The sequence below is a fragment of the Lissotriton helveticus genome, chromosome 1_1 (assembly GCF_964261635.1).
Source record: "Lissotriton helveticus chromosome 1_1, aLisHel1.1, whole genome shotgun sequence".
NCBI lineage: Eukaryota > Metazoa > Chordata > Amphibia > Caudata > Salamandridae > Lissotriton > Lissotriton helveticus.
In genome coordinates this window covers 1,001,925,789-1,001,950,015 of record NC_136057.1, presented here as the reverse complement: position 1 = coordinate 1,001,950,015, position 24,227 = coordinate 1,001,925,789, and the positions used below count along the sequence as shown (strand labels likewise).

The window sequence follows — 24,227 nt, the reverse complement described above, 5'->3', positions numbered from 1 at the left end:
CTAGGGCGTGGTATGCACTGGCACACAGGGCGCACAAACTTCCGATTTATGACCGGACGTTACCCTCGGTGCGACACCCCAAACTCACGGTCACCAAGGAAAAGAAAATGTACACGCCGTTGGCTGAGATGGGACTGACCACTCTGGGTAATATGTTTCCACATAATAAATTCATTGAATCAGCAGACCCCTCACTCAGTGCACATCAATCCCCTTGAAGAAGTTTGCATATCTGCGATTGCGAACGGCAATCAGGGCACTATACGCTACATTTCCAGAAGAACCCACGCAGTTACACACGTTACAAATACTATTAACAGCGCCTACACGGCAGAATTGGGTGTCACGCTTATACCATGAAGCCCAGCAAGAACAGGCTGAGACACCCAATGTCGCGGCACACAGATGGGAAAGAGCATTGGGTGAGACGATAGACGAACAGGACTGGCAGTACAGCTGTACTCAACTTACACTTCTCACGTCCAACTGCAACTTGCGAATAATCCACTTCAAATTCCTTCATCAGCTATTTCATACACCAGCTAAGCTACACAACTTTGGACTTAGTGAGACGGATAGCTGCGAGAGATATAATGCACCTAGTGCTGACTTTATACATAGGTCATGCCCCAATTGCAGATATAGTGGAGTGATGTCACAGCCACATTAACAGTGATGCTGTCGGAACAGGTTCCCAACACTCCCTTGGTGTGCATACTAGGAGTAAGGAAACTCAAACATGCCGGGCGCAGGAAATTTCTGGCAGTTGCACTACTGCTTGCTAAGAGACGTATAGCTATGCGGTGGGGGAGCAAAAGACCTCCAAGACTTAAAGACTGGATCGCAGATATGACCTACTGCAAGGCTACATTAGAGACCTAATCAAAAACTATTATATCCTCGTGCACTCTATTAAACAAATGTGGTTTGTCTGAATTTTCAAAAGTAGGGTTGGCGCCACATCTGACGTACGGAGTCTGGCCGTGCCTTCGCAAATTAAAATATGGTGTGGGAAAGGATAACCTGCCCACTGAGATGTGCGCTCAGTTTCTATCAACACAAAGTTTCTTCACATTCTTCAGTACTTCGATTCAAATAACATTGTTAACGACTTTCAAGTTAATTTTCCATCCATTTATTGATCAAATGTCTGATGTATTCATAATTACTTCCTTATGTTAAACATCATTGTTTTACAATCCTTCTTAATCACCCAATGCATTTCGGGTCTGTCAAGGAAGACCCTTCGTCAGGGGTCTGTGAAAATGAAATGATACAGGACCAAATTAGAAACTCCACTTTCTAATATGTAACTCATAATACGATAAGTTCGTTGTTGTACCTAGGTGCATAGTGTTCGAGTGCCTATATGAAAAGAATACGAAATTGGAATGATAGTCAAGAATGTAGACTCACAAGCTCCCGGCGTGATAAGAGTGACATGGTGACTAACGTCAAAATGAAAATGGCTCGGTGATCGACTCAAGTGCTCTTAAAAGTTCAAAGTACAGAGTTCTATCATCAAGAGCAAACGGCAAAGACAATTTACATGACGACATGCAAACGGAATAGATGTGAAAGAACGAGACTTACGGAAGAACCGTGCTGGCCGCGTCTCAGCGTTCCGAGTGATGTTTAGCGGTACGGAAGTGCCTCGATGTTTTAACCAATGAGGTTTGACGCATGGGCGTCAGGTTCAAGTCACGTGATGTGAGGAAATCAGCTTCAAGGAAATGTTGCCCGATGGATATACAAAACGTTAATAAAGTTCAAATCGCGTGAGGACGATAACATAAAAAAGAAGAAATAAAAAGTAAAAACGTGAACCCGGTGATATGGTGAGCGGTGTTGAGTGGAGTGAATAGAACATTTAGACGTGAAAACATGGTTATTCTTCACAATTCTTGTAAACAACAATATGCATGTATATAAAGAGACAATAGTAAATATGAACGTAGGGAGAAAGAACTATCGATCAGCCAATGTCCCAAAAATTATTCTAAGTTACAAAAAACACGAATATTCAATACGATCATTCATCCCCACCGGTTGTAGGGAATTACATTTTTTGATCCAAAAGAATTCTGCTCTTAGTCTTTGTTTTGTCGGGTCCATATCACGGTGCCGTGGCATCACTTCCAGTATTGTAAATCTTAATTGGGCAATTTGGTGTCGAGCTTCCTGCCAATGTTGGGCGATGGTAGATTTCATGTTCATTAGCCGTATATTACTTTTATGTTCCGTTATACGGACTTTGATATTGCGTTCGGTTTGGCCCACATAAATCTTACCACATGGGCATTTGATGGCGTATATGCAGTTGATGGTATCGCAAGTGCTCGTGTGTTTTAAATCAAGTGCAGTGCCTTTAGTAGGATGAGGACATTTTTTGCCAACTATCACGTTGTTGCAGTGCCTGCAGTTATGGCATTTAGACATGCCTTTGTAAATGGTTTTATCAGTGGTAGAAGTTTTCAAAATTTCTTTCCAAGTTTTTGGATCTTTGAAATGCAAAAGTAATCTTGTCATCGTACAAATCTTTTAAGTCTGGTTCCATGTGGATCAAGGACCAATGTCTTTTGAGAATGTTTTTAATGCGGGCTGATGAAGTTGAATGTTTCAAGACACATACAGTTTGTTTCTTTGGAGTCTTGCTGTGTTCCTTCAATGGGTCTTCTCTGGATGTAGCTGTGACTTTTTTGAGAGACTCAGCGAGGATGTCTTGCGGATATCCTCGTTGGCGGTATTTATTGGTTTGTTCACTGAATGATTTTTGTAAATCCTCATCATTCTGGATGATCCTCTTTAATCTTATATATTGTGAAGTAGGTAGATGTTTTTTCAATTGATCCGGATGAAAACTTTGGAACAATAAGCTTGCGTTTCTATCAGTCTTTTTAGTATGCACTTTCGTGCTGAGAGAATTGTTATGCTGTAACGCAACTCTCACATCCAAGAAAGCTATGGTTTCTTTATCGATGACGTGTGTGAACTTTATTCGATCATTACACAGGTTTATTGCCGCTATATTCTGTTCCAATTTAGATCTCGCTCCTCTCCATATCACAAATATGTTGTCTATGTATCGTTTAAAGGCAATGATGCCCTCCATCCATGAAGGATTGTTCAAAATATGGTCAGTCTCAAATTTTGACATATATATGTTGGCGTATGAGGGGGCCCCCCCAAAACCCATTGATGTACCATTGCATTGGTTGAAAAATTTCCCTTGCCACTCAAAATAACTGTGGTACAATGCGAATTGCATGAGTTCCAAGATGAATATTTTCTTTGTCTCTTCCATGTCACTATTCAGGAGACTCCATTCAAGGGCTTCAATCCCCTCATTGTGGGGAATAGAAGTATACAATGCGATTACATTGATGGTACATAACCAATATGTTTCTTCTGCTTCTAGATTGATGGAATTCAGTAGATTCAAAAAAGATGTAGTGTCCTTGATATATGTCGTACTGTTTTGTACAATGGGTTGAAGAAACTTGTCAACAAATTTTACAATCGGTTCAGAGATGGAACCATAGGCCGATACTATGGGTCTGAATGGTGGAGTAATAGGATCCTTATGGATTTTTGGCAACATATATAGTTGCGGTCGTCTTGGGTACTTTAGTTCAAAGAATTTCTTGGTTTTCTCGTTGATCCATTTCATTTCGAATGCATGATCCAAAATTTTTTGCAAAATGCATTGATATTCCGATGTAGGGTCAGCATCAAGTGGTAAATAAATGTTTTCATCAAATACATGATTATTCACACTTCTTAAATAGAAATCAGTGTCCATTACAATGAGCGCACCACCTTTATCCGCTTTCTGGAATGTTTTTTTTTTGTGAAACTTTTTATTAATTTTATAAAAACAGACACAAACAATTTGCAAGGAATAAAGAGAAAGAGAAGACAGCAATATAAACAACGTTGCATTACATGGTGTGGGAGCGGGAAGGTCAACCAATGAGCGTATGTTCTATCAAGAAAGTCTCGCATGGGGGGGGCAAAAGGAACAAAATGTATCCAATACACAGTAGTAAGTGGAGGAACCTTCGGGTTACGGGGACGTAGGTGCAACATCTGGGTCAGGGAGAGGGGGGGGAACATATATCGCCACGGTAAGTGTTCCACTGAGTCCATATCTTCCCCCATTTTCGGGGGGTACCCCGAGAAATATACACAGTTTTTTCCCTGAACATGCACCAGTCCATGTTTTGTTTCCATTTCCGAATCCCGGGTGGTCCCTGAGCGCCCCACAGTTGCGCAATATCTCTTTTGGCGATCATATTGCCCAAGGTCACCCATCGAAGCTGCGAAACGGAGTAGTCGTTCGGTTCCCATACATTCAGCAAGCATCTCCTAGCCTCCGGCATCGATCGCACCCCCGTAACCTCACTCATCACCTCGTGCACACGGGTCCAGAATCGCACTACCTCAGGGCACTCCCAAATGATATTGAAAAAGGTGCCCAGGAGACCGCATCCACGCCGACACAAACCATCCACAGAAAAGCCCATGTGCACCAAACGGGGACCAGTCACATACACTCTATGCAGGATTTTAAGTTGCACAAATCTAAGGCGCGCCTGGATGGCCACCTCTTTTGGGGAGGAGATCGCCGCCTGCCAGTCCTCATCGTCCAGCTCCAGCCCATCACCAATCCAGACCTCTCTAAGGCGAAGCAGGAGATCGGACCTGGAGTTGATCAACTTTTTATAAATAAGCGAAATCGTACTATCAGGAACATGTCCGTCCAGTACCCTATCCTCAAGCGGGGACGACTCCGGAATCTCCACACCCGAAGGAAAGACCGAGAGCACCGCGTGGCGGACCTGCGCATAGCGAAAAAATTCGCGATCGCTCAGAGCGTACTCAGTTTTCAATTCCTCAAACGTCTTCATTCTCCCCTTAGTCCAAACATCATCAATCCTGCTGATACCTATCAAGTCCCACCTATCAAACCCCTTCGACTGCCAGAGAGAGCCAAGTCTATCGGATGCATACAGTGGGGTGGCACGAGTTAATTTATCAGTCCACCCAAGCGCCATGGAAGCATGTCTCCACACCTGGACAGCCGTCCTAGTGGGGCCCGTTACGTTTCGAGGGGTGAGTCTCGAGTAGAGGGCTCTATTATAGTCACCCCCCGGCAACAACCATTTGTCCATTTCGAAGGCCGGATTCGGCCAAGGGCCATACATGCAATGATTTATTGCCCCCAATTGAGACGCCCAATAATAGCGACGGATATCAGGCAAAGCAATTCCACCGTCGTACCACGGGAGCGACAGTTTAGCGATGGCGATCCGGGGCCTACCCCCCCACACCAGTTGTCTCTGTAAACTCTCAACCTCACGGAAATATTTAGCCGGGACAACGTCAAGTGTGTTTTGCAATGCGTAGAGGAAGCGGGGCAGTGACATCATCTTAAACAATGCCGCTCTACCCAGGGGAGAGAGAGGGAGTTTCCCCCAAGCAACAACATCTGCCCGAAGGCGCTGAAGAGGGGGTAGCAAGTTCCGGTCAAACCGCAGTTCAGGGTTCAGGGTGATAAAAATGCCTAGGTATTTAAATCCATCTCTCACAATCTCGATAGGACAACCACTTGGCAGAAGAGGGGTGTCTCCCGACAGGACGTATACACAGGACTTCGACCAATTGATGACAAGACCCGAGTTTTTGCGAAAGGACGTTAAGACATCGAACAATACAATGAGGGATTTACGGGGAGATGTGAGATACAGCACAATATCATCAGCATAGAGAGATACACGGTCCTCAAACTCCGAGTTCCATCTAATGCTCCTCAGGGACGGCTCCCACCTCAACCAGGCCGCCAGCGGTTCCAAGGCGAGAGCAAACAACAAAGGGGACAGGGGACAGCCCTGTCGCGTGCCCCTGCCCAGTGCAAAGGGTGCAGAGACCCGACCATTGACCACCACCTGAGCTATGGGACCGGCGTAAAGCAATTTGACCCACCGAACGAACTCCGGACCGAAACCAAACTTGGCAAGAACCGCCCACAAATACGGCCATTCTATTGTATCAAACGCCATCGTAGCGTCCAAGGACGCCAAGATGGCAGGCTCACGCAGCGTCTCGGCTCGTGCCAAGACGCCATGCAAACGTCGGAGGTTAAGCGCCGTGTTGCGATGCGGTATAAAGCCGGATTGATCAGGGTGAACCAGGTCCCCAATGACAGTCGCCAAACGTGTCGCCAGCAGCCTGGCCAAGATTTTAGGCTCCGCATTAATCAACGAAATGGGTCTAAAAGAGGCACAGCGATCCCGAGGTTTACCATCTTTGTGGATGACGACTATAGTGGCCAGTCTCTGGTCTGGTGGGAGAGAGCCCACCTCCAAAGACTCGAGAAACATAGAGCGCAGATGCGGAGCTAGCGTGTCCGGGCGTAGTTTATATAGCTCAATGGGGAGCCCATTAGGGCCCGAAGCCTTGCCGGATCGGACCGAACGGACAGCAGCGGCAATCTCGTCCACAGTAGGCGGCGCATCCAGAGCATCCCTATCAATGTCAGGCAATCGGGGAAGTGCAATATCCCGCAATAGCAGGTGGGAGTCCTGCTCAGATCGATCAGACACCTGGGAATACACCTCGCGGAAGTAATCGGCAAAACATGTAACAATATCAGCAGGGTCAGTACAACACTCTCCATTCTCCGCAACAATCACAGGGACGACACGACTTGCATTCTCCCTCTTATCCAGCCAAGCAAGTAATTTCCCAGCCTTATCACCCACATCATACAGGCGGCCCTGCTGTTCCCTTCCCATTTCCTTAGCAGCTTCCGTGACCAGAGCCCTGTATTCATGTTGTTTCAACTCCAATAGATGTAACCCCTCAGCGGTGACCCCAGATTCCAAGCACCCCTCCAGGGCCGTGACCTCCCCCTCCAGGCGAACCATCTCAGCACGGTTGGCCAACTTCACGCTACCAATCAACGAGAGGGCCTGGCCACGAATGACAGTCTTGTAAGCTTCCCAAATTAAACTTGGGGAGGAAACAGAGCCCACATTTTCCGCAAAATAACAATTGTGTGTTTTAACCAGCTCAGCCCTGACCCTGGGGTCCTTCAAATACCAGGGGTTAATCGGAGCCACTCGGCCCGCCGAACCCCGCCGTGCATCAACCACCAGCCAAAGCGGAGAGTGGTCCGAGATACCCCTTGCCAGATGTTTAACTTCCCGTATGAGAGATGCATGGGCCGAGGGCAATAATATATGATCTAACCTCGAGAGACTACCATGAGCACCAGAATGATAGGTATATTGCAACTGCTCCGGGTGAAGCAAGCGCCAGCAATCAGTGAGCCCCAGCGTCTCTAGGAAGTCACTCAACCAAGTCTGGGCCTTCGGCAGTTCCCTGGGAGGGTGACGGTCAAACATCCCGGAGACCACCGCATTAAAATCACCCCCAACCAAAAGCAGACCCTCGGGGAGACCCAGGATAAGTCCACTCAGATCAGCAAATGTGGTGGCTTGGAGGCCCGGGGGCACGTACACGGAAATCAGAATAAGAACCTTCCCTTCCCAGCGCCCCACAATGGCGGCGTATCGTCCCTTATCATCCAGTATGACATCATCAATGGCCAAGGGGAGGGAGGTCCGAACCAGAATGCCCGCCCCTCTGGAGCCCGAAGTGAAACCCGAGTGCGCCACAAGGCGATAACCACGCCTATTCAGAGCGTAGCACTTGTTGCCGAGCAAATGAGTCGCCTGCAGTAAGACAACATCAGGAGACAAACGTTTCAGCAATTGCAGCACCACCCTCCTCTTGATCCGATCCCCCAACCCGTTCACGTTCCAACACAATATCTGAAGTCCCCTATCCCCCATCCCCGAATTCAGCCCCTCCCCCGCCCCACACCCAAAGCAACTGCAAGAAACAGGAGTTTGCCTTTCCTTCACCTTGCAAATAACAATAAAATTCAAACAAACAACCCAGTCCCCCCAACAATGCCAAAACAACTATACCCCCCACCCCGCACCCCTGCTGAAGACCAAAAGCCCCATAAACTTGCAGTGTGCCTGTCGCCCAACCACCCAACTAATCTACGAAAAGAAAACCCAGGAGGAGAAAGGACCCGCTCACCCCCCACCCACCCCCAAAAGGACTAGTACTTGCAAACATTAATGACACAGCATAGCACAGTTCAAAGCCAACGTGAAGGGTACAGGGTCAAAGTCGACATCTATTCCTGCTCCGTCGGGCCACCGTCCGCCCGATCCGATCTGCCAGAGTCCTCAAAAGGTTCTTGATCCGCAGGCAGCGAGTCAAGCCAGTCACTCACGACCCCAGGATGGTCGAAGAAAAAAGTACGATCCCTATGAACCACCCGCAAACGGGCCGGGAAGAGCATGGCATACTTCATAGACCTTTCCCGGAGTCTCTTCTTGACCCCTTGAAACCCCAGCCTCTGTTTCTGGACCTGTTGTGTAAAGTCCGGATAGAAGCTGACAGTAGAGTTCTCAAAGGCAATGGGACCAGACTGCCTCGAAGCCTGCAGGATAGCGTCTCTGTCCCGGAAATGAAAGATCCTCGCAATGATGGGTCATGGGTTAGCACCGGATTTAGGTGTGCCGCCGGGGATCCTATGTGCACGCTCGACAGCGAAAAACTTGCTGAGACCCTTGGGCGCCAAGTGATTCAGCACCAGGTCTTCCACCAATAAGTCCGTCGAGGCAGCAGTCGATGATTCCGGGACCCCAATCAGGCGGATGTTATTGCGCCTGGCACGACTTTCATAGTCCTCTAGGCGCCCAGAGAAATAGTCATTAGCTTTCCGCAGATTCCCGACTTCGGCCTGCAAGTCAGAGACGTCAGTGACCAGGCTAGTGGTCTTGAGATCCAGGGATTTGACCTTTTCGTTTGTCTTCGCCAAATCCGCCCTGATCAAATTGACATCAATCGACACAGTATCCAGTTTGAGAGTCAAGGCCTCATATTGTTGCCCCAATGAAGCCTTCATACCGGTAATGGCGCCCATGAGATCCCGCAACGAGGGCTCTTCCTCAATCGATGAGTCCTCCGGCATTGTCGTCGAGGGTTTAGATGCTGCGCCCGGCGATCCTTTAGTAAGGGTGTACCGGTCCATAATGTTCGTTTGCAAAGCACTCCCTCGAACGCCCGGTTTAGTCTTGCGCCTCTCACTCTCTGGCTTGGTGGCCATCTTAGATCCTGGACCCGTACGGGTCGCCTGTTGTCGGGTGAAAATGATGAATGCGGTGGCAAATGCAGGACCAAAAGGGCGAAGATGGTGCCAGTCTCAGAACTGAAAGCCACGACAGATCGGCATCAGAAACGGATAGACCAAAAATATAGGCACGTCCGGCCGTCTACGTAGCTAACAAAGTCAGGTTGAGCTCCGGACAGGAATCGAAACCAAAAGCGGTCGCCAGCCCATGCAAGTCCGGCAATCCGTTGTTGTTCACTTACTGGACGGCAGGCCAGACAAGATAGCTCGGGGCGTCACCTAGGAGCAGGCCAGAAAACTGCGGCGATCTGTAGCTCTGGACCCCGAAGTCCAAAAAAGTTTTTGGGAACAGATAAATGATCAGTAGAACTACGCCAATAAACACCCATCGTCAGAACCAGGATAAAGTACAGGATAGTCGATGGAGGTGGCGAGGGTCCGGGAGCCCTGTGCTCACGCGACCATCTTGGGTGCGCGCGAAGCTCCTCCCTCGCTTTCTGGAATGTTAAGTTTGATTCGGTACTCAAATTTTTAAATGTGTTCCATTCTTTATTGGATTAATTGTATCTCTTGGGTTTAGAGAAGGTAACGCTTTGTACTTCAGATAGTACTGTTCTCTCGAAGGCTTCAATGGTTTTGTGCGAGAACGGTGCACAGAAAAAGTGCTTTAATAAACAAAGGTGATAGGCGAAAAAAATGGAGACGGCGCATATACATGGAGTGCCGTAGCAAATACAGATGGTGTGGGGAATTTCAACAAAACAAGTCGTCATCTGCCGAAATACAGGACTAGAAAGTGATAAATGATATGTATACGATGCAGATTGTACTCATGTGGTATGTAAGGATAATTCATAGAAAGTATAATGTATCTTGTGATATGTAACTGCTGGTTGGATGTAAAAAATAAAAAAAATATAAACATCAACTGTTGCATGGCTAAACACTTATAAGGTCCCAAAGGCGAGACCTATTGGCTATGCAATGCTTGTTTAAGAGTAGGCAGTGGGATCTGTTGAAGGTTCCACATAATGACCATGATTCGGGTAAGTTTATTATAGAGTGAACACTTCACTTTATGCCATTCAGAGACTGCCTTCAGTCCTGTACTTTTCACCTACAAGTCAATGATTCCAGGTGTGTTAGCATAATTAGGTTAAGGAAAGCAAAACAGGACTACAACACCCAGAATGCATTCGGCTACTATACAGAAGACAAGGACTGGAGAAAGTGTCCACACTGAACAAGAGGTTGGTGATCACCCTAAATATATTTATTAAAATAAAGCATTAAGAGAGTGCACTTTTACGGATTTCAGAGTGTGCACCATCTTGCATTGAAGATGACAAAAGAAGCCATTTTGGCACAATAAACACACCCAGCATGCAACATTTAGAATAATGGAGCAGATTAGGAAATGTGCTTAGGCAGAGGATCAAAAGTACACTACTAATAGGGTGGCTACCTCACTGCAGGTCACAACAGACTATCTCCAGTCCTGAACTATTCACCTACAAACCACTGAATTTTAGGTGCATTAGTGTAATTAGGTCAGTGGAAGATTAACAAGACTACAATACCCATAATGCATTAGGCTATCACAAAAAAGTCCGGGAGTGGAAATAGTTTCTCTGGAGGGAGGTGGTCACCCTACATTACACTTAATTTTACCAGCTGCTGTTGGCAAGTGGGCATTAGAGTGTGCGGCTAAATCAGGGTGCGAGGGTGGGTTCTGGGTACTTGAGAGTTTCAGGAGTGAGGACAGGCTTTCCTGTGGCTGATACGACTGTTTCCATGCTCCACCTGCCCCTGGTGGAGGAAGGGTTGGCTTTGTGTCAGCTATCAGACTTTCAATGCCATGTATTCAAGTTTCCTTCTTCAGTGAGACTACAGCACACAAAAACTTCACTTGATGGGCTGCAACAGTTGTGTGAGTAAAAACGTTTGCACCGATTCTTGTACTGATGCAGACGCTGCAATTGCCTTCTCTGCCAAAAATTTGCACAGCAAAGCTTCTAGACAACTTTCCAAGGACGTTGCGTGTGTGTGTGTTGGGGGGTGGGAGGGGCGAGGGGGAGAAGAGGCATTTTCCCTCTCTGACACAGAAATCACTTAAATGAAAAGACCATATTTGCTGTGGAAGAAGTTGTCCTTGCTAAAGTAGATGTCAGCACACTTGGAACATGTCAGATATTTTCTTAGAAAAAATCTCAGCTTAAGAAGCATTTTTGCAGATAAATATGGGACGGTTTAGAAACAATGCAAAGAAAACAATAGAGGAAAGCCATGCTGTCGCAAACACACGCTCAGAGGCTGTGTTGGGTCACGAGTAGAGTGAAGAGGTGGGGAGTGCAGCCTGCAGCGGGAGAGAGAGAGGCGGAGGGGTGCACCCGCGAGCCGTGCGCGCTGGGGAGAGCTCTTTTTCAAAGCACATACTTGTGCTTGTGGCGCGCCACTGCGCACTCCCGCAAGCTGTATGTCGCCACAAGCTCGAGTATGTGCTTTGAAAGAGAGCTGAACGACCGCTAAAGATCTCCTATAAAGCGCAAGAGCGCTGCGTAGGCGAGACCTAAAAACCAAGGAGGAATGCAAGGACTTTCTTAGAGACATTCAGATGCCGTCACTATCGGAGACAGATGGGGAAATGCTGGAGGGTGACTTAACACTAGAGGAACTAAAAGCCGCGAAACGCTCATTACAATGTGGGAAAGTTGTGAGACCTAATGGCCTGCCGGTCGAATTATTTAAATTAATGCTGGATAAGTCAGCTGAACATCTACTCGCAATGGATATAGAGGCCAAAACGGATGGGGTCCTCTCGCCCAATCAGAGGGTAGCAGTAGTTGTAGTAATCTCCAAGGAGGGTAAACCCCCTGAAAAATGCGGGTCATACTGGCCAATATCCTTGGTAACTACAAGGCAAAAGTACTAGCCAAAGCTCTTTCTACAGGTTTAGAGGCAGTCATCACATCACTCGTACACTCAGATCAATCCGTATTTATGCCTCATAGGAGTACAAGACTTAACTTGCGCTAACTATTTGGGGTCCTACACACATCGGCTGAGGAGTTGGATCTGACAGCCCTCCTTTCCCTAGACGCCAGAATAGCGTTCGATAGTGTAGAATGGAATTACCTATTTGCAGTACTGGGACACCTAGGCTTCGGGCCCAACTTTATTGGATGGGTGAAACTGCTATACTGCCAACCCCTTGCAAGGGTGAGAATCAACTCAACAAGAACACGTACATTTACACTACAAAGGGGAACCAGGCAGGGTTGTTTACTGTCCCCCTTACTCTTTGCTCTGGCCCTAGAACCCCTTGCAGCACGGGTACGGCAGGATCCCCGGGATACCAACAGAGGTAGAATGGGAAGAGCGCATTTCCTTATATACAGACGATATCCTGCTCTATTTTAAGCAGTCGATTGACAGAATACTGCAAATCTTTCGTATACATTATGATTATTCAGGATATCCCATAAATTGGGATAAATAGTTACTATTCCCGCTTGCGGGAGGCACCCCGGAACTCACAAAGCGGTGTGAGATACCAATAGAACTCGAAGGCTTTAACTACTTAGGGATCAACATTTCTAGAGACCCACAAGTATTCGATAGCCTGGTTTGTATCGGACACCACACAGTGGAAAACACTTCTACTTACACTAAAGGGCCAAGCAGCCACTTTCAAAATGATGACCCCCCCGAATATTGTATGTCATACAAAAATCACCCCAGCGAACTTCCAGGCGTGTTCTTCTGTAGGCTTGAAACCGAACTGAGAGCTCTAATCTGGAGCGGGGGTCACCCACGGATAGCCCTTCGAAAGTTACCAAAGGGGAATTAGCAGTGGCAGAAGACAAAATGTATTACTGGGCCAAGCAATTAGTATAAGTTAATGACTGGGTGTTTGTCAACCGGGAGGAAACGGCCAATCGGGTGGACAGAGAGGCTATGTGGCCTAGAAGATATCCGTCCATCCTATATGATAACGGAAGGGTCACGAATCTCTTGTCACACACACAAGCCGTGGTGGGGGCATGGTATGCAGCCACTAAACACCTGGGCTGAGAAGGGAAGCTAACGGAGATGACCCCACTGTGGGACAACAAATAACTTCATAGGGTGGGCGCATTACACAATCTAAATAAGTGGGGGCTACTGGTGTTGGAGAAACTGGGAAACGTATGGAGATGCCAAGCCTATATCACATTTGTAACTGCAGCAAGAGTACGAATTGGGACCCGGAGAATGACTGAGGCATCTTCAACAGGGCCATGCTCTCAAGAGCTACATTCAAGAGGGGACTTCCCTTCCAGAAGCATACCCATTAGAGGACAGACTACTGACAGACCCATTGACCTCCAAAGCCATCTCAATATTTATAACAAGAACCTTAATAACTCACCGGACTCATTAGAGGGACTGAGAGTCCATTGGGAAAACTAGATGCTGAAGAGTGGGTAGAAGCAATTCAGGGACTGAGGGAGGTTGCAATTCGAGCCAGGTTTCGCCTAATTCAATTAAAGATCCTACACAGGATATATTACCCCCTGAACCACATTGCACAGGATAGGGCACACTGAAACCGAGCATTTCCACAGACTATGCGGTTCAGGAGGGTTAATTCTTTCATTTGCTATGGGAATTGCCCAGAGATACAAACATATTGGCAAGGTAATGGGAAGATAATGGCAGAAGTGGTGGGGATACAGGTCCCAATTGACCCAAAGTGGTTCCTATTGCGGATACAGATGAACAGTCCTGTCCCAAATACACAACACTATGGCTCAAAGTTACAGCAGTGGTCACCAAATGCAATATCGCTAAGCATTGGGGAGCCGTTGCCCCACCTTGAGGCGCAGATTGGTTTCTGACCTGGATTGGTGTCAACAGGCGGAGCACACAATTTATTTAAGCAGAGGGTGCCCGAAGAAGTGGGAATAAATCTGGGGGAACTGGCGAGCATATAGAGGCATGTAGTGGGTAAGTGAACAAAGTAGGGGTAAGGGAAGGGTGGGTAATGAACAATCTCCCATGTAAAATGCCTAACTGATGTACTAAATTGGAAAGTATGTAACTTGCAAAGATTATCCCAAAATATGAGACTTAAATGTTGACTATTGAGCACGTTCCCTAAAAATAATGTTTAATAAAAGTTTATCCGATCGAATTAGGTTTTGCTTTTGTAAGTGGTCCAGTTCTTGTTTAATGAACTCCTGTTATCTTGGTGTTCCTCTAAGGAAAAAGAACCTCTCCTTCATAGTTCCAATGTCTTCCGTCATTTCTTGTATTTCTTTATTCAAATCAGCTCTTCAAATCATGTTCCTTAAATGCTGGTAAAACAGCAATTTCATATATTGATGTGTATTGGGTGATATAATCCACTAGGATTCCTGCAACCCGTGCTTAATGGAGGTATCTCTCTTTGTATTGGCAGAAGCCAATGAGATCCATACATAAGCAGTGGTTTCTTATTCAGTATTCTGCATACTTTTACTGTGATTATGCAACAATAGTGCCTATTGCTGTGGTGCTTATACAGTAGTCATCCATGGAGTTCCTATGCCAGAAGCCGCTCTTGGCAGGGTTCCAATCTCATTTTGGCCCCTTATCAATTCTGCAAAAAGGAATCTTTTGCTGTCATAGCACAGCAAGGCAAAGTTGCCTTGCTGGGCTATGAAGGGCGTGCGGAGCCTCGGATGCGATCAAGTGTTTTACTTGTATATGTGTGTGTGGCCTGGGAGCATTTCGTCTCAGGCTATTGTTTTGCAGCACAGGTTTTACCTTACATAACCACTTACAGAGGGGTGTGTATCATCATGGTTCATAAGTCCAATATTCATGCTGCCTAAAGGGTCTCAGCCGCATCAACTGGATGCAAACAGTTTGAGAGCTGGCCAGAAGCACTGCACACCCCTTTCTGGTGAAGTTGGCCAAGTCCACAGGTACATGAATCCCCCGGCTACGCCTTTCTTGGAGCTAAGGAGGCCTGGAGAGTTGCATTCTCTGTTTGTACAGCCAGGGCTCCTCACCTCTGCCCCAGTGGTAATTTCGCTCCAGTCATTCCTTCAAGATGTGCTTCCTGGCCCTTCAGATTGGGAAACGGCCTTTACAACGAAGCCGTTTCCCCGAAATCTTTAACCACGCATGCAGTACAACGCATGCGTGGTTACCACTAATGCCTTTACCACGCATACCTTTACTACGATGTTTGTAGTAAAGGCATATGTGGTAAAGCTAAAAAGAAAAAAAGGGGGGCTTGGGGGGGGGGGTCTCCCCCCCAAATAAAACAACTCACCATAAGTCACGTCGGCGTCAGCGTCGTTAAAGAGAAATCGGAAATAAATGCCGTTTTCTCTTAAAGACGTATGACGTCACCACGCAATTATTCGAGGAAAAGTTTATCCGTGGTAAACGAATTCCGTTGTAACGCATGCGTGGTAAAGGCATGCGTTGCAACGGAATTCGTTGTATCATCATATATTCTTCAGAATTGGGGACAAGAGTCCCTTCATGATATAGGGTTAAGCCTTTTGTACCTGGCAGGAAGAGCAGAGGCAGAAAAACCCACGTCACCTCACACCATCATCTTGACTCCGCCTAAAAAGCTGGGATCAAAACCCATTGAGGCAATAAAAAAGGTATATAGTGAGAAGACTATTCCTGTTGTTACGTATAGGGCAGGGGTCCGGGGTATGCTGGTAACAGACTCACTGCAAAGGCTAGAGGATGGATCTCTCAAGAGGTTATTGGCCCTTCCTCGCTCCTGTTCGAATTACAATATCAATCTAGGCTCACCATATGTGTCGGACAGTATCAGGCTTGCCCCCATCCTACTATGACACTTGATCTAGAAGAGGGATACTGTCAATCTAACCCAAACGATAATAAAAGATTGTTTATAACTGAATACCTCACATAAGATCGTATGGTTGCAGTATGTAAAGTCCATATTGATTTCTCTAGGTCTGGCAGAGTTGTATACAAACTCTAGCAGGTGATTGAAATTTCCGACAATTAGTTTAAAGGCATTTTTTACATTAAAAGTAGAATAAGAGAAAAGTTGAAAAATATTTTAACCTCTTCCGTGCTGTGGCACGGTTGCAGTGTGCTCATGACGAGCTGAGCTCGTCATGACACGTGGGGCGCTTACACGCGGGGCTAATTCCCCCGCGGTGCTGAGCGTTCTAATAAACAGGCGTGGTCATGACGAGCTCAGCGCCACCGTGCAGCCTGACGAGCCGAGCTCGTCACGAGCACCGTGGCGCTGCGCGCGCCCCCCTCACCCCCAGCGCCGCGGGGGAATTAGCCCCGCGGCGAAGGTGTTAAATCTTCTGTAAGGTTATATCAAATGACCCCATCCATTATGGAGGGTGACTATTCGTATTTAGATAGGGTGGGGAACTTACAATATAGATTCATCTTGGTGAGGTTCCGACTTAATCTAAGCCCCCTGATGGTGGGTTTTCCACCAAAGAGGTATTCGCTTAGTGATTTAATAGCATGCCCTTGTAATGGTAGTTCTCAGCAGTCTGATCTTCATTTAATCTTCTTTTGTTGTCTTTATAAAGAACAAATGGCTCTTTTGCGTCTATATCATTTTAGTCAATGTCGCCCAGCACTTTATTTCTTTAAAAAAACGTAATGACCCACTTATATGTTTAGCATTAGCTTCATTCCTTTGGTCCTGTAATGGAGGAGAGCTTGCCTAGCTTGGGAACAATGAGTCCACTTAAGATGTGAATGTATGTATATTAGTTGCCACTCGGTACTGTAGGACATCTTTCTTTCCAGGTTCCGAAGGGTTAAATATTACAAGATTTTGAATTTTAAAGGAACTACTAATTGTTTTTAATGTATTTAAAACTGATTGTAACATTGTTTTATTAATGTAGTTGATTTTAGATTGTTTTTAATTTCTGCCGTTTTACTCTGTGCACTTTATATGCAGTACAAATACTGCCAAATAAAGATAATGGACTGACTCCGCCCACCCTTATCCAATTTTAAACAGTTTGTAGGCAAAGCACTTAAAGAGTAATTTTAATATACCAAGAGAAGTTCGTTATGAGGCCATAGGTTAAGAATTGTACTGATTCTTACTGGGGGTCAGGCTCAAAGTATTCATAAACAAAAAGAGTTTCGGGAGCGACCCACCACCAAGGGACTGGGTACCAATGTAAAGCACAACAAGAAAGTGGCCCTTGGTGAATTTAGCGAATGATCCCTAGACTTCAAACACACTCCATTCATACTGGTGTCACAAATCAAAATGCCCCCTATGTACATACAGGTATACAATCTAAAAAAAAGAGGTATTACAGGAAAAATAAAAATTCTAGTACAATTTATTGATATGAGTAAATAAAACTAAATAAAATAAAAAGTATTCATAAAACATTCATTCTTAGGATAAATTATCAGTATTGAAGGGTTCCTCAGGAGAATTCGAGTATAGAGCCTAACAGCATTCACTACTACTCTCTCTACAGATCTTGGACTTTTACCTGTGAAGCTTTTCACAACATTCAGGTCCGAATACAGCTCTTTCACAATCTCTGACCGATCCTCCCAGGGACGCTCCGTCACATGGCTCTTCCATTTTTTAAAACCAAACTGTGAAAGAGGAAAGAAAGGATTGCTCCTGTGAACAAGCAATAATTACTACTCAATGCAGTTCCTGCCCACCAAGCAATCTAGTGTTAACTGGGGATATGTGGCAAGGCATACAGAGAATGTTGGATGCAAAATATTAATCCCAATAGGGATTGGTTATGGAAGATGAAGTAGGGACAGTACTGTAAACCCAGACCTCAGGTCATGGGGATGAGAAGGAGGAGATGAGGCTGAAAACCCAGCAGTGACCCCCCCTAGGAAGGCAGATCGGCAAATTCATCAGTGAAGCCCTTAGGCAACCTCCAACGTGCATTTTAATATCCTACAGAATGAGTTTAGTGTAGGTCAGAAAAAGCACATAGAATGCTGGTTCTGTACATTTGCTACATTACTCATTTGTGTAGTACCAATACTAAAAGGCTAATGTGCCTATGCAGTCTGGGGCATCCAACTCAACCCATTCGTTCAACTTTCCAATATAACCTTCCAGTAGGGAAGTTACTATTGAATGAGAGTCGAAAGAACATACTTCAGTTCAGAATATTAAAAGTCACAATTGTTTGTTACTGCATGCTATTATTTTTACAAAAAAGTATCAACAGCCGACCATTTAGTAAGTTAAAACCACATCAAAAAGAGTCTTTCATGTAACCAACAGCCAACATGTGTTTCAGGATCTTGGCTCTCCGTCTTTTTCAAGGCTATAACGAAAGGGTCAAATTGACCCAGTAGTGGAGAATAAAACATGTAAGAGAAAATAAAAAAGGGAGAGAAAGAAGAAAGAGAAACAGTAGGATTCTGGAATAATATTTCATATAAAATACACATTTTTGAAGCAGCATCTCAAGTATTGGTTCCAACCATTTCATCACGGTTTCGAATGTGAGGTTTTTGCGGAGAATATGAAAAACATCATTAAATACTGGCTTATGTTCAAGTTACTGAGGAACAATAAACTAAATATAGAATGAGACAGGGATGAAATGGTCATAACTAATACTGAAGTTGTTTCATGAGACTTTTTGATGTGCTTTTCCCTTTTTGTAATGTAATCACTTACCGATACATGAGGATACCAAATGTTAGATTGTTGATGTATTTTTGTAAAGGATCATAACATGAAGTAATATACAATTTGTGACTTAATATTCTGAAGGGAAGCATGTTCTTTTGACTCCCATCCAAAAGAAATTTCTCCATTGGGAAAGTTGGTGTAAAGTAAGGCTTTCTTGGGGAATCCTCAGCCAGGAGGGTTTGATCAGCGCAGGGCCCCGGGTGCAGATTTAGTGTACACCATGTAATTACCACAACAATCCCTAACATAGTGCGTCAGCCTATTGATTGTTTCACTGCATCACATTATAAGGGGACTCATGAAATGACCATACATAAAATCACATCAGCATTTTCATTGCCGAGCCCACAGTACATATTTTTGCAATGTTTCATGCTGTTGTGCACAGTGTAGGTGAACAATACCTTTAAGTTTACTTACAAAAGGATGTTTACATGGCTAGTAAGTGAAAAGTTTTGATAGGTTCAAATTCACATTCCACTTTATGGAAAATCAGATACATTCCATATTGATGTAAAAAAAAAAGTAGCGCAAGCATTGAAGTTTTTTTCCAAAAGTAAAGGCAAACCATTAGTTCCTGTGAAAGGGTTAGTAAATAGTTTGCCCACATTATTTATGTATATACATATACACACACGCCTCTACATCTACACACACGCACACACACACCCTCTACATCTACATACACACACACACACCCCACTCTACATACACAAACACCTACACACACCCACATACACACCTCTACATCTACACACACACCCCCACCCACACCCACCACCCACACCTACATACACACCCACACACACACACATACCCACATACACACACACACCTACATACACACACACCTACATACACACACACCTACATACACACACACCTACATACACACACACCTACATACACACACACCTACATACACACACACCTACATACACACACACCTACATACACACACACCTACATACACACACACCTACATACACACACACCTACATACACACACACCTACATACACACACACCTACATACACACACACACCTACATACACACCTACATACACACACACACACCTACACACACACCTCTACATCTACATACACCCCCACCCACACCCACCACCCACACCTACATACACACACACACCCACACACCTACACCTACATACACACACACCTACACCCACACACACACCTACATACACACACACACACCTACACACACACACACACCTACACACACACACACACCTACACACACCTACACACACCTACATACACACACACCTACACACACCTACATACACACCTCTACATCTACATACACACACCCCCACCCACACCTACATACACACACACACACACACACACACACACACACACACACACCTACACACACACCTACACACACACCTACACACACACACACCTACACACACACACCTACACACACACACCTACACACACACACCTACACACACACACCTACACACACACACCTACACACACACACCTACACACACACACCTACACACACACACCTACACACACACCTACACACACACCTACACACACACCTACACACACACCTACACACACACCTACACACACACACACCTACACACACACACACACCTACATACACACACACACACCTACATACACACACACACCTACATACACACACACACACACACACACCTACATACACACACCTACATACACACACACACACACACACACCCACCCACACACCTACACACACACACCCACACACACCTACACACACCTACATACACACACACACCTACATACACACACACACCTACATACACACACACACACACACCTACATACACACACACACCTACATACACACACACCTACATACACACACACACACCTACATACACACACACACACACACCTACATACACCTACATACACACACACACAGCTACACACACACACACACCTACCTACACTCACATGTCAACATGTTTAATTTGCAGCACCTGGAGTATTAAACATTTTTTAGATTTTTCACTGGGTAAATGACCAAGGATTTCTCTCCTGCCGCACAGAGCAATGTCAAGAAAACTTAGAAAACAAACATTACTTGTGGAAAGATTAACCAATAAATAGCATACACAAACAGTATACAGATGGTGTTCAAATGGAAAACAGAGAACAACTGAACCTTGTAATTGTTGGATTGCTTGAGCGCTTCCACCTCGTTCTCAGCAGTGATAGTGGTTTTGGTGAGGCAGCCTTCACAGACCTCAGCATCATTCAAGTGGTGAGCACAATGGGACGGTGTGGACGATGTCACTGCAGACAGGGTGGGGAAGGGGGAAGAGAAAATAAGTGAAAGAACACCATAATGCAAAAGGCTCCACCAAGACATACAAAATGTCCCCTCTGCATGGGCCTTCTGATGCAGGGATTCTGCTGAGTCACAGAATTATGCTTGGGACCACGGAACCTTAGTAGGCAGGGACTGAGTCATCCTACCACCTTAGTACCCATGAGCACGAGACCAACTAGCTATAGTGTCTTACTTGCCCTCCTACTCACTCACAGAGGAACAAGTGATTAGACACTCCAGAACACAATACTCCGACCCATTTCAGGGATCGCGGTTGCAGGACACATCCTTAAGTTCTCACACTCGTACTAGTCCAGAATAAGTTCAGAGACATAAAGAAAGTTTAAAATGTTTATTTTAACTATAGTGTTCTACTATGCAGTATATGTGCCACAATAAGTAAGAAAATGTAACCAATACGGTCTGCATAGCAAGTAGTCCATAAATCATAAACGGATCAGTCATTATATAAGACAGGGTAGCCTAACCTCCCTCCTCTTCCACAGACGCAAAATTATTATATATCAGAAGATCTCTGGGGGTTAGCAGTAGATCCCGAACCTTAGCAAACACAGATGAAAGTTCTACATCTCAGGTGCTATCACAATCTTTTCCCTGGAAAGGTCCCTCTCCATGTATGTGTGTTACCTATCTGTGCATAACTATATTACCAAAATATGTGTTCCCAAACAGCTGCATTTTCATGTTTTGTCTAGGTGCTAGGGCTTGACCAGAACAGAACAAGTGGCATTGTTGTTCGACCTAGTCTACAGTGTACAGCCTAAATTCCAGGAAAGAACACAATATGAAAACAGCAGAGACTGTGAAAGTGGCACCAAGCAAAATACGTTGGTGTAGTAATGTGCGCAAAGCAGAGAGCAGTCTGCAACATGCTCATGCTAACATAGGGAAAATGACAATAGGGCTGCACAGGACATATGACACTTCTGATGGGTTTCCTCTAGGCACCCCCACGTACAGCTCTCTACGAATCTTCATATGCTCAAAATAGCCCCCACCTTAGTCCATTCCACAGCAGGCATATACAATATAGAACGCTCTAGGCTTCTGTTTTCCATTTGTTCACAACCACACTCGAGTTTCTTACAGCAGTCCACACCTTCCATCAAGGGACTGTGGAAAGTGTTCAAGTTGGTGATTCCTACCACACCCAAACTCTGTCGGCTCCGTCAGACACTGTACTAGAACTGTAATAGCCCCCATTGGCACAAATGGTATCCAGAAGCAAGCTACAGAAAGCTAGTGTTTCTCACTGTTTTTTGCATTTTCATAGGTGAACATCTCCAAAAAAAACCAGGAACTTTGTGAACTGGACACAAGGTAGGTCTCAACAAAATGTCCTGACCTGGAACTATCCTGGGAGTCAGCAGACTGTGTTGGTGAGATCCGGAATGAGTATCCCCCAGGTCCACTGGATGGTTGATGTTACAATGTCGGTCACAAAGAGATCCCCTGCGGTGATGAGGGACATCCATCCTAACTTCAAATTCTCTTGGGAAATCTGTAGACACACAATTTAACACATTTTCACCAATATTTTATAGAGTTTACAGGTCACAGTGCGAGAGTGACAGCAATTCTGTACAAGACCTCAATAGCTAGCCAACCACCTCCCAATTAAGAGAGATTTGGGAAGAAAAGTGGCACATCCTCAAGTGAGCTGGAAGCCACTAAGTCAGCTGCTTTCCAAGACCCCTTGGAGATATTGCTCACCACCAGATAAGTGAGGCTGGTGGATGAAAAGCATGATCACATCTAATTCACAGAGCAAAAAAGTACTATTCAAAGTGCAATTAGCACAATAGGTGCCATGAGTTGCCAAGAGTTGTCATGGAAATAAACTTAAACAAGATCAAACCAGGGGGTGTGACTTGGGCGGCCATGATGGCAGATGTGCGCCAAAGAGTTTCTGCCAGACACCGCTGAGGGACCACTCTCCCAAGGGGAGGTGTGCCGCCAACAGGTCGGTATGGGGCCTGACCGGCTCGCTGATTGTGTAAGGCCATGGCCTTCATGGACTTGTACAACTTGCGGCACACCAAACTCCCACCTGGTTCTTCTAACGGCCTCTTCACTTGGGGATGGATGCCACCACACAACGAAACGCAGTTAGCTTTACCACACTCGCCTCCATGGGGACACTATTGATTATGGCATAGAATGTTAATAGGCTATTTGACCGGATTAAGAGGCGGAGCACACTACAATTTGCTCAATGGTACTGCCAGACAGTCCTGATGTTTCAAGAAACGCACCTGCAGGGGCACAGCTGCCCGTTTCTTACCAGTAGAGAGTATGACAAGGTGTTATATGCGGGTTACGTCAGAGGATCACGGGGGTGGTTATCCTGTTGCACAGAACCCCGCCACTGTTAGTGACTGAGGTCACAAAAGATGCCCAAGGTCGATATGTGATACTCAAGGGCTCCATAGAGGGTACCCCTTACAGCTTGGCTAGCGTGTATGTCCCACCAGCCATACATCCATCCATCCACAATGCTGACCCTTAGGGAGTCATTAGGCGCCTTGCCCCTTGGGGTGACAATAGTAGGGGTGACGTAAATGATGTCTTGGACAAGCAAGACTGGTACAAGCCTACAGGTGGCCCTCCGGGACACAGGAGGGGTAGGCAGATTGGGTGGCAGGGCTGGGTCTCAGCTACTCTGGCACATCTGGAACCCCGACAGACGCAAATATCATCATGCATCAGCAACACACTGCTCGTTGTCCAGCATAGATTTGTTACTCCCAGCTTCGGACCTCCTACATACTACAGGGTAGAAGATCAACCCCCCACCCCTCCCAGAATCTCAGACCATGCACTGGTGGTAATACACTTCAGGGCACCGGACACTGGGGAACACCCAGTGTGGTGACTTAATGCCTGGCTTACTAATTAACAGTATTCTGAGTTTATCCTGA

At 45.7% G+C, this 24,227-nt stretch overlaps 1 protein-coding gene across 1 annotated transcript in view; it reads right to left on the bottom strand.

Annotated features, from left to right (window-relative positions):
• LOC144819850 (uncharacterized) overlaps positions 1-24,227 on the bottom strand; it is a 444,078-nt gene that overhangs the window by 302,848 nt on the left and 117,003 nt on the right. Inside the window, exons 2-4 of the mRNA XM_078677585.1 lie at positions 22,652-22,807; positions 21,118-21,248; positions 17,731-17,839 (exon numbers count right to left, since the gene is read on the bottom strand). Coding sequence (XP_078533711.1) covers positions 17,731-17,839; positions 21,118-21,248; positions 22,652-22,807 — 396 coding nt within the window. The remainder of the gene's footprint in view (positions 1-17,730; positions 17,840-21,117; positions 21,249-22,651; positions 22,808-24,227) is intronic.